The sequence below is a fragment of the Mustela nivalis genome (assembly GCF_964662115.1).
Source record: "Mustela nivalis genome assembly, chromosome: 13".
In the NCBI taxonomy this organism is placed as follows: Eukaryota; Metazoa; Chordata; class Mammalia; order Carnivora; family Mustelidae; genus Mustela; species Mustela nivalis.
The window spans coordinates 44343546-44355701 of record NC_139032.1 but is presented as its reverse complement, the minus strand read 5'-3'; the positions used below and the strand labels follow the sequence as shown (position 1 = coordinate 44355701).

Here is a 12156-nt window from a genome sequence, read left to right as displayed (position 1 = left end):
AGTTTTCAAAAAAATTTGTGTCTTAACAGGCCTAAGAAGCGGAAAATGGAAGAATAATGGACTTTTTGGAAATCCACTGTATTAAATGTGGATACTGGGCATGGCGGTAGTGGTGGTGGCAATAGGACCCAAAGAAATCATGTATAGAGATGTGTTCTAAAAAGTGAAGGAAAAAAAGTCATAGGTCACTGCCATTATTCAGCAACACATATGGCTATTAAAAAGAGGTTGCGGGGGGGGGGGGCACCCTAGCTCAATTGGTTAACCATCCCAAATTGGTTTTGGCTCAGGTCACGATCTCGTAATTTTGATGTTGAGCCCTGCATCATCGGGCTCTGTGCTCAGTGGAGAGTCTGCTTCAGATCCTCTCTCTCTCTCCTCCTGTGCTCCTCTCCCTGCTCTTGCATGTTCTCTCTCTCTCTCTCTCTCTCATGAATGAATGAGTGAATGAAATCCTAAAAAATAAAAGAGGTTGGTGTTTCATTGAGATTCACTGCTAGGTCAATATTAGAATCCATAACCATAAGACATATTATAGAACATATAAAGTCAGAACTTTCAGGGCTTGTGGGCCAGTATTCTTTATCTAGTCATTCATTTTGTCATTCAATAAACATTTTATCCAGAACTTTCTATGGACCTAATAGAGACTTAATACTGGAGATTGAGTCCCGGTCTTGTCTTAGCATTGGCATTAGTTAGTGGTGCAGTTTGAGGTCAGGGTTTCATTCTAGTTAAAGCTAACAGTATAAAAATACTAGAACCAGGAGACCTGGGGTCTCAACCAGGCTTTATGATCTTGGCAAGGCCATATCAAGGCTGCAGTTACATCATGTGTAGAACAAGGGGACTCATACATAATCCCTGATGGCTCTTTCAACCATAGTAGTCTCAAACAATGAGGTATAGGGGAAAGGATTGCATAAAGCTGGGTTGATAGCCAACCTTGAATTTGCTACCTGTATGAGCCTCAGTTCCCTTAAACCTAAAATGAAGACAATAAGACCTACTTTCACTGGTCGTTGAGAGGATTAACTTTAGTTAGGTATGTAATAATATTTCTAAACAGAACACTGGTACATAGGCATTCAAAATATGTAACATCCTCTTGATTTCCACAAACCATCACATAGTAACATGGTATTTATGAGTTTAGCTCCATATATATTTAAACTCTAAAAGGAAATAGTCAAAATCTCTTTCCAGATGCTTTATATTTTAGAGTTTTGCTCACTGATTACTCTTTGATTCATTGAGCGCTTTACTAAATCATCGTCCCAAATGGGCAGAGAGAAGGAAGGGTCTCTGTCAAGTGATAGTGGAAAAGCATCCTCTGATGCATGGCGGTCTAGAAATGGCAGCCCTCTCTCAGCACTAAGGCAAGGGTGTGTAAGCTGCTATGCTCTCTCCTCAGTTGGATAACCATGTACTTTATCATTTTAGTTGAGATGCTTAATAATTTTTTAAAGATTTATATACTTTTAGAGAAAGAGGAAAAGAGTGAGGGGGGGCAGGGGCAGGGGGAGAGAATATTTAAGCAGACTCATTGCTGAGCATGGAGCTTCATGTGGGGCTAGATAGGGGGGCTTGATCCCATGACCCATGACATCATGACCTAAGCTGAAACCAAGAGTTGGGCGCCTAACTGACTGAGCCACCCAGGAACCCCAATTGGGATAATTTTGAAAAACCATTTTAGTAAAACTGGGATAAACTGGGATGCATGTCCCCCTCACCTTCCAGGCTTACTTTTTGTGACCATTATTATCACCGTATGGACATCCGCATAAAGAGCAGATGCAAAATAAGGTTCTATCCAAATAATCTAAAACTTCTGTTTTTTAAAGGTATGCAAAAAATTACTTAACTGAAGCTTGACAAACACACATTAATTTTAGATAGAATGTTATGGTAAAATAGTTGTGTTTGTATTATTACTATATAATAATACATAGGTCATTATTAATTATTAATTATAATTATATATATTATTATTAATTATTAATACATAGGTCAATAATACATAGGTCAATACATTGGGGGTGGGTCAGCAAAGTTTTTCTGTGAAAGGACAGAGTAAATATCTTAGGTATTATAGATTAAATGGTCTCTGTCACAACCATGTTGTTCTGCCTCTCCAGTGCCAAAGCAGCCATGGACAATACATAAAAGAATGGGCATGGCTTGGTTCAAATAAAAATTCATTTACAGTAACTGCTTGTGAGATGGATCTGGTTTTGGGCTGAAGTTTGACAACCCCTGCTTTGAAACAATACTCCCTAGAGTTTTGGAATTCATAAGACCAGGAAAATTTTAAAAATTCTGGAATTGATTTGACTTCTAATCTGTTATTTTGGTAAATAATTCTATTTAAAAGAAAAAAAAAGAAAAGTCATTCCCTAGTACCCTGGCCTCTTGGAATTTTAGAACAGAAAAAAACTAGAGAGGGCACAAATTCAGAACCAATTCAGCTTTGTGGAAAACCAACCACACTGTCCTTATTTTTTTAAAAATGTTTTCTTAGTTTGGTAAAAACTTGTTATGAATATTCTCAGTTTAACAGATGGGTCTTGAATTGCTTTTGGTTCCACTGGTGTGGAACCATAGACAGAGCACAGTATTTATAGTGAAAATATCTGGATTTGAATAAGGTTGAGAGAGTACTAAGAAGGGAGGGAGGAACAGACTTTGGACATTCCTTCAATGGGACAGAGCTCCTTGAAGACAGTGTCCCTTGCCCTGAATCAGAGTTGTATACACAAATTCCACTATCAGGTAACTCCAGAACTCACCGGCTGCCACTGTGTAGGGTACCAGGCAGGGGGGCAGTTGAAGCGGTTACAAGCTTGCACCGTGCTGGGCTTGGGCTGACGACACAGTTCATCAGCCAGGATTACGGTTTCATTCATCTCTCTGGAAAGCAGGTGGGAGCAGAAGACATCTCTGGTCTGCAGGCCAACCCCACAGGTAAGACTGCATGGACTCCACTTGCCAATTTCCCACCTGGGGAAAAACCACAGAGGACGAGGACATCCTTAGGACCCGTGCAGAGAACATCATGACATCAAGTGTTGCCAATTGAGTAAAAATACATACCTGGGAAGGTGGGAAATTCCAGCACAAGATTGGTGAGGAATTCTATCCCAAGCCTAGAACACATCCACTCCTACAGGCTCTAGAATCCATTTTGAATAAACAAAGAGGGTGATAAAATGGAAATCACCAAGAATGGTTACAACCATGTCTATTGGGGTGAAATATACAAACTTCATCAAAATAAAGTGATATGCTAGAAATAACACAGGTTTGAGCGCAGAAAGGCTTTGGGCACTGTGTATGGAACAGCCTTTTTTGCTAATCTGTCTGGTCCCCATTCTTAACAAGATGGAAGAATTTGTGCTTGTTTTTCTTTGGCTTCAAAGCGAAAGGTCATTGGCTCCCACTTCCTTCAAACTTCCAACATAGCATAGAAATGTCTCTGTCTTATGTATAAATATCATCACTGCCCTGGACTGGAGAATGTAACAAAAGTAAAGTTGCTAAAGAGATCAGTCTTCTTGAGGGGAAATAAGTGGAGAGAATGGCTCATTATCTGGAAGGAGAAGTCAAATACACACAGAGGAGCTGAGTGCATAATTGGCCATTCCAAACAGCCAAGTCTTGAGAAGCTCATTTATAGTGAGCTGAAGGCCTATAAAAACAATTCCACTCCATTTCTCGGTTGATGCAGCCTCCAAAATGGGAATGATAAGGAAAAAGCCCAGGTTTTTGGGCTCGGAGTAGGAAGTGTTCTTTAATGATCAGATTTGGAAAGTTCTATTTACAATATGAGGCACAAAATTCCTACGAACAGAAGTCAGCCAAGAAAAGCATGGCGAGTAGATCCTTCAGTAGCTAGGCCCTCTTGGCTTTTGTAGCTAGCCTTGAAAATTGGCTTAAAAATCTTGGGCCTTAATGTTTTTCATCAGACTCTTTCTGCTACTCCGATATTTAACTACCTTCCTAACCCCTATTTCCACGATCTCCTTTCATCTATCCTGTGTTTGAGTCCTAGGTGTAGCAAACAATCTCATTACTCTCAACTCATGCCCCCTGGTTCTCCAGCTCTGTTTTTCCTCAAGCTGTTACCCTGAATTTGGAATACTTTTTGTCCTTTCCTTGCCCAGCCTTCAAAATGTCTTCCATTTCTAATCCCAATTTGATCCATGTTCAAAGGATGCGTACCTGCTTAGGGGATATGTACCTGCCCCAGACACTGATTATTTTCTCAATTATGTTACAGTTATTCTGTCTGTCAAGGGCCCCACTGGAGTACACACCTCTTGCAGGCAAGCTCTGTGTCTGCATCTGCTTTGTATTGCTCACAGTATTCAGTATAGCCCCTTCTACATAGTGAATACACGTGGTTAATAATTTCCTAATAAGTGAGCAAATGGAAGAGACCTACCCGCATAGTAAGTACTTTACACCCATTATCCCATTTAATTACCTCTAGAATAACACGAGATAGGCTTTATTGATTCCCCTCATTTTATAATTGAGGAAACCTGAAAATCTAAGAGGTTGACTTGCCCCAAACCTGTAACTAGTAACTAGTGAATCTGGGATTCGGACTTGGGTGTATTTGGCTCCAAAGCCTTTGTCTTTTCAATTGTGCTATGCTGTCTCCAAGAAAACTGTCCTATAAACATTCACAGAATTTTCAATGAATAGAAGAGAAGAGGCTGGATTGAATATATATTTCTTTGAGATCCTTGTGGGAATTCCTATAAACTTATTTTTAGATCCCTAGTTTGGGTTAATGCCTAGCTTTAAAATGCTGTGTTTTAGAATATATCCACACATTCTCTGCCACCTGTCCTTTCTAAAGATGAGGCCTGGAGTCTGGGCTGAACTTGGTGACTTGCTTGTAATGAATAGGATGAGGAAGAAGCAAAGCTCTGTGACCTCTAAAGCTAAATTATAAAAAGGATATCGTTTCCACTTGGCTCTCTCTTTGCTCACTCTGGGGGAAACTACCTGTCAGGTCATGGGCATACACAGTCAGTCTTCAGGAAAGTCCACATGCAAAGGAACTAAGGCCGCTCACCGACAGTGGGCACCAACACGCCAGTCTCATGAGTGAGCTACCTGCAAGCCGATCCGCTGGACCCAGTCTAGCCTTCAGATGATGGTGCCCTCATGAGAGACCTTGAGTCAGAAATGCCTTTCCAAGGCGTTACCAGATTCTTCACTCATTAAATGGTGAGAAGTAAAAAAAAAAAAAAAACAAAAAACCAAAAAACCAAAAACACATTTATTTCTGTTCTGAGCTACTAGGATTTGCAGAACTTTGTTGTGTAAAAATAGACAACGAAGACAGCACACCCCCCCTTCCAAACATGCATATGTTCACCAAAAGACATATATAAGAATATTCCAAGCAGCGCTACTGAGAATAGCCCCAATGTGGAGCAACCCAAATATCCAACCATAGTTGAGTGAATACAAATTACGATATCGTCATATGGGAACACTGGACAGTGCAAAGAAACTATAAGGACAAGCAACACAGGTGAGTCTTACAAGCATACAATTGAGGCAAGAAAGCCACAAAAGCAAAAATTCATACCATGCTCTCATTTACGTAAAGTTCCAAACCCAAAACTAATCTACGATGCTAGAAATCAGGTTGTGGGTCACCCTTGGGGGGCAGTTGCTAGAAGAGGGGGGCTGGAGCGGAGGGACTCTGGGAGGTTTCTTTGACCTGGGTGCTAGATCTGGATCCACCTGGTGAAAAATCACCAAGTCACACATGCAGGATTGGTACACTTTTCTCTGTGTTTTCTGTGCTTCAAGAAAGGGTGCTTTTCCCCACTTACAAGTGAAATGCTAAAACGTGGTGGCTGTGAAACAAAATCCAACAACCAGGCTCAAGGCGGGTGACTGCAACGGGTGTCTCATAAAGGAGCTGCCTACACAGTGAACGCTGTCCAAGGTTAAAGCCTGTCCTCGCGCAGGCCTTGCACGCCCGCTGCCCCCACTGCTGCCTCCACCTCTGGCATAAATTCAGTCCCTGGGACCTTGGAGCAGAGGCATTTGGCAGCCATGAAGGCACTTCAACATCGTTTGTCAAATTCACAAAATAGACCTATCTGCTTACCGATGATAAAACGACATTGCATACCCAAGGGAGGAGGTCAGCAGAAGCGATCTGTGCATTAAGTACTTTACTATTGAAAGTATTAGAATCAACTTAGGCCAAAAGAAAAAAAAAAAAAAAAAGGGAAAGCAGACTCTCCCCACCCCCCACATTTCTCTCCAGAGGGGCTACATTTGTGAGCCTTGGGTCTGGCTGGCTGCTGATAGAACCTTCCAGCAATCTATGCCTTTGGCTGTTTCTTGATGGAGTGTGACAAGCCAGGAGGGAGGAGCAAGCCTGGGGGCAGGGCTGGCTGTGGCTCACAGCCTGTGAGGTACTTAAGAGGCCATCCCTGGGATTCTGGGGCCTGGCTTTCTCACAGGCCCGGTGATGAGAACGAACAGGAGCTTGGAGGATGAGGGCATTAGTGGTTTCCCCCCTACTATGCCTGGCTCACTTTTTTTTTTTTTTTAAGATTTTTATTTATTTATTTGACAGAGAGCGAGTGAGCGAGATCACAAGTAGGCAAAGAGAGAGGGGAAGCAGGCTCCCTGCTGAGCAGAGAGCCTGATGCAGGACTCGATCCTAGGACCCTGAGATCATGACCTGAGCTTAGGGCAGAGGCTTAACCCACTGAGCCACCCAGGAGCCCCTCACTTTTGCTCATCTTTATGTCTTCATTGACAATGGTACTTCCTCAGGGATGAAGCCCTCAGCTGGCAAAATTCACCTCCTATATAGTCTCATGAACACTGTCCCCTTTAGAAATTCTCAACACTTAAAAAAAACTAGTGTGTTAAGAACACAACAGAAGAGACCCTCTTAAGAAAATTTAAAGTGGACAACATAATATTGTTGAGTATAGGTACAATGCTGAACAGCAGAGTTGTAGAACTCCTCTTGCTGAACTGGAGCTTCATGCCTACTGATGAGTGACTCCTCATTTTACCCTTCCTGCAGCCCCTGGCAATCATCATCCATTCTTCGACTCTGTGAGTATAACTGTTTCAGATACCACATGTAAGTGGAATCATGCCGTTACTCATTCTCCTGTTACTGGCTTTTTTCTCTTAGTAAAACGCTTTCAAGGTTCATCCATTGCAGACTTCTTTTTTAAGGCTGGATAGTATTTCGCTGTGTGTACACACCACATTTTCTTTATCCATTCACCTGCTGAAGGATATTTAAATTGTTTCCCCATGTTGGCTGTTGTGAACAGTGCTGCAGTGAACATGGGAGTGCTAGTATCTCTTTGACACCCTCATAGGGCAGCTCTCTTTTTAATTCTTCGAGGAACCTCCATGCTGTTTTCCACAGTGGCCGCACCAGCTTGCACAAGGGGTCCAACTTCTTCGCATCCTTGCCAATGCCGCGGTCCTTTGTTTTACTGATGCTAGCCACCCAGACAGGGGTGAGGGGATGATCTCATTGTGGTTTTGAATTGCATTTTATTTTATTATTTCAAAAATTTATTTATTTATTTAAAGAGAGAGAGAGAGAGAGAGAACAGGTAGGGAAGGACAGAGGGGGAGAATCTCAAGCAGGCTCTGCCCAGCGTGGAATCTGACATGGGGCTCAATCTCATGACTCTGAGGTCATGAGCTGAGCCAGGCTCAAGAGGCAGATGCTCAACCAATGAAGCCACCCAGATACCCCTGATTTGCATTTTGATGATTAGTGATGTGGAGAATATTCTATATTCAGTTGGCTCTTGGTAATCTTTTTTGGAGAAATGGCTTTCAAGTGTTTAGCTCATTTTTAAATTGGGTTATTAGATTTTGTTGTTGTTGTTGTTGTTAGTGAGTTGTAGGAGTTCCTGCTATGTTACAGAGGTAAGCTCTTTATCAAATACATGGTTTGCAATTCTTTTATCCCTGTTTCCCTGTTGAATGTTTTCTTTGCTGTGCTCAATGCTGTAATCTGACTGTTACCTTGAGGAGAGCATGGGGCAATATTTATTTTGGTTTAGCATTTGTTATGGGTTCAACTGTATCCCCCTCCCCTTCACTGCTGCTAAAAGGTACATTGGAGTCCTATCCCCCAATAACTCAGAATGTAACTTCATTTGGAATAGGGTTATTACAGACATAACCAGGTAAGGTGAAATCATACTAGAGTAGGGTGGGCTTTTAACTAATACTACATAAATAGCCATTAATTAAATTAAAATTAAAATTTATTTTTGAAGTTTAAATTAATTAATGTATTTAAATTATATATTTTTATTTAAAATTTTAAAATTTTTATTTAAATTAAATTTATTTAAAATTTAAAAATTTAAACATTTTAAAATTTATTTAAATTATATATTGTGAATTATGAATGGTGTTCTCATTAAGAAAGGAGAGAAATACTCACGGAGACTAATGACAGAGACAGAGACTGTAGAGCTACATCTCCAAGCCAAGGGGTGTCAAAGATGGCTGGCGGACACCAGAAGCTAGAAGAGGCAAGGAGGGATTCACCCTCACAGTTTCAGAAGGAGCATGGCCCTGCTGACATCTTCATGCCAGAACTGTGAGAGACTGCATTTCTATTGTTTTAGGTCACCTTGTTCGTGGTGCTGGGTGCTGGGTTATGGCAGCCCTGGGAAACCAGTACGTTGCTGTGACCCCCACACCCAGTGAACTGGGTGTGCGTCTTTGCTTTCAACGCTTGTTTGGTCAACCATTGCAGCTGTGATCGCTGAGTGACCGACCACCAGCAGCAATTCCAAAGTCCCCAAAGCCCTGACCACCACAAAGTTTTCTTTAGTCTGCTGCAAGGTATTTCATGACAGCACTGGACCCGAAATGACATGATGCTTTCGTAGGTTGCATACCACTTGGTGTAAATATTTATACATTTTACTGCAGCCATGTTAGACTGTTGGATTATGGCATTTTCCCTTAGAACTTACTAGGGGTAATGCAAAATTTATGTTACAGGAATCCTAACATATTTCTAAAGTACAGAAAATCCTGAATTCCAAAACACATCTGCCCTGATGGTTTTGGCGAAAAGATCGTGGCTCTGTATGAGGAGGATGGTAAACAGGATCACTGTGTTTCCTTTCAGCTTCCAGGCTTCAGGTGTTTAGCTTCATGGTTAGGCCCCTGGCCAGGGTGTTATGGGTCCTCCAGCATTCCCTTACTATATTGTTGACCTTCTTCTCCACATTCCTGTCCTTTTTATCAAAACCTACTTGCAGGGAAGGCTCTGGAAGCTGACATATCACAGCTGAAGCCCTGTGGCGTCAAGGTGAACCCCGTCCAACTCCCAAGCAACTGACTCCTGACCAGGGTAGACTGGAGACAGAGGTTACCTCCTGCCCCTGAAGGCTGGGATTAGTCTTCCTGCCCTCTGTCCAGCATCAGATGTACTTGGGTAGGCCTGTGTTTATAATTGGATTTTAAATTTTAGCCTTGGTTTCCCAATTCCTACTTTGTTTTCCTGATGGTGATGGAGTTCTGCCCAACGTCTAGCCTCGTGCACACTAAGCCTGTCACTCTGCTTGCATCTGGCCAGCCCCTTGCCTTGGCCTGGGTAGAGACCCTCAGCCACAAGCCAGAAGCCATGATATGACAGCAGTCGAGCTGACATAACACATTACTGCTGATAACAATAGTAATTCTAACATTTATACAGAGCATACCACAAGTCAGGTACTGTGCTAGTTGTTTTAAATGCGCTCTCTTTTATAATCCTATCCACAGCCCTGTGAGGGAAGTGCTATTATTTTCTGCATTTTCAGAACAAGAAGCTGAGGCCTGGAGAAGTTAAATGATTAATTAGTCACAGCCCAGAATACTTATGCAGATGTCAAGGCTGCGTGCTTCACATCCAAGTCTACCATGGATAGACCTGGACGCATGGGTGCTGAGAATGAGGGTGCTCCCTCCCACAGAGGCCAGCACATGTATTAACAAACCCCAGCTCTGCATTGTCCCAGCTCCTCTTGCAGAGGTCCTAGCTGGACTCAGGGATAAGCTCACGCAAGTTGTGGGATGCATATATGAACTCATTCTTACTTATATCAACCCTATGAATAAGGTACCATAAGTTCCCCCATTTTACAGGGTGACGTAACAGAAGCTTTGAAAGGTCAAGTAACTCATCCAAAGTCACACAGCAAGTAAACAAGAAAACCAGGATTCAAACCCAGGAAGCCTGGCTCCCGCGAGCCTAAATATTATATTATACTGTCTTTCTGGAGAAAGATGTTGAGTAGAGCTGTACAGAGTAGAGCTGAGATGCAAATTCTAGGATCCTTGGTGCTTATAACTTCAGAAATGACAAATGGCAAGATGTCAGATCTATTCTTCAATACTAGAAGCCAACACACTGATGGCAGCCAAGGTTACAAATATACTCTGAGTTGTTATTTTGGGAAAGTGGCAGTGATCCTTGGCAGCAAATGGGCAAAGGCTGAGTGTGGTCCCCTGAAGGATATGTTTATTTTTTGTAAATGTGGCCATAAGAGATAATGTGAGCAATCAAGGACCCATAGTGGTTGGCATGTGTTAGCAGCTTGTGTTTGTATTAGCTATATAAAAGGAGGAATTGGGGCCTTCTTTTGGACAAGGGCTCATTATGTGAGTTGCCAATGTTTTTCTCCCCTACCCTTTCAGAGAAGGTACTGGCCATTGCCTCCAGCAACTCATTGTTGGTTGCTGGTATAAATGCACATAGTATCTAATGGTAGACTCTCCCCACCCCAACCTAGGCCCTAAGAACCTTCTCCTACCCTGGTTTTTGCAGGAAAGTGGGGCTTGTTTCTTTATTCAAAATTTAAAGATGCAGTTATTAAGAGGCGAAACACCATGTAAATTTCAATTATTTGTTAGCAACATTCTTTAAACTTGTGCATAACCCTTCAACTTGACATGTCTACCTAACATTATTATGATTTTTTAAGGTCCCCCAAAGATATCTGTTTCCTTTAGGATATCTCTGAGGTCAGGAGGTAGAAAGCAATCAAGCAACAATAAATCAGACACCATGGAGCATGGCCAGCTTTCAAAAGGCTCCGGTAGGATGAAGAAAACTCTCTTTCCAACTGTGACATTGTTTAGGACCAGGTGCCCCTTTAAGGTTTTGTACTATTACTGGTAGCTCCTAATTTATCACTATAACCTACAGTTTCTGACTTATCCATAGCCCAGTGCTTCCAAAATGTGATTCTGGTCACTTGCTTCCTCTGATTAAAAACCTCACGGAAGTCTGAGCTGAGGTTTCAGTGGGGCGGAGACCAGTATGTTCTGGGCTCAGCTGTGGTCCAGTGCAGTCACCGGGGTGAGGGGTCACTATGGTGGCTGGACCTGAACTTTCTAACTGGATCCTCACCCCAACTTCTTTTTTTTCTTCCTCTTTGTAGGAACTGAATTTTAGCCTGAGGCTTAGTGTGGAGCTGTTCACTGGTATGTGACAGAGTTTAGCACTGGGCCAGTGTACCTGGAGATCAAACATACAGGGAAGACAGAACAAATACATAAACACATGAAGGGGAGTGGGAGGCCCATTTCTTACTGTTAGAGAAGGAAGTTGCAAATATGGAAAGGGGGAAGGATAAACCTTGTGGAATTGGATTGCTATTGCAAGCAGTATGAACTCATGCTTTTTAACAAACGGACAGGTACCCAGATAGACACTGTCATATCAACAGATACAAATGAATGTATGTAACTGCACATAGAATACTTCTTAGATCTCTCTGCTGAGAGGCCTAAAAGCAATGGCATTTCAGTAAAATCAAGTATATCAAGTGCCCAGATTTTGGATTATAAATAGCATTCTCTACTAAGGAATTAGTTCCTGTAGAAATAGCTCCAGGGCAGGGAAATTGGAAATAGAAAAGTGAGCCTAGAATATCTTTTTTTTTTTTTTTAAAGATTTTATTCATTTATTTATTTGACAGACAGAGATCACAAGTAGGCAGAGAGGCAGGCAGAGAGAGAGAGAGAAGCAGGCTCCCCACCAAGCAGAGAACCCGATGTGGGACTTGATCCCAGGACCCCGAGATCACGACCCGAGCCAAAGGCAGAGGCTTAATCCAC

The 12156-nt window shown here is 42.1% G+C and overlaps 1 protein-coding gene across 2 annotated transcripts in view; it reads right to left on the bottom strand.

Annotated features, from left to right (window-relative positions):
- The window catches only part of LOC309846444 (ADAMTS-like protein 1), a 393439-nt gene that overhangs the window by 155314 nt on the left and 225969 nt on the right, over positions 1-12156 (bottom strand). For both annotated transcript variants that reach the window (XM_082695353.1, XM_082695354.1), the window contains one exon: positions 2793-3003. In XM_082695353.1, coding sequence (XP_082551479.1) covers positions 2793-3003 — 211 coding nt within the window. The remainder of the gene's footprint in view (positions 1-2792; positions 3004-12156) is intronic.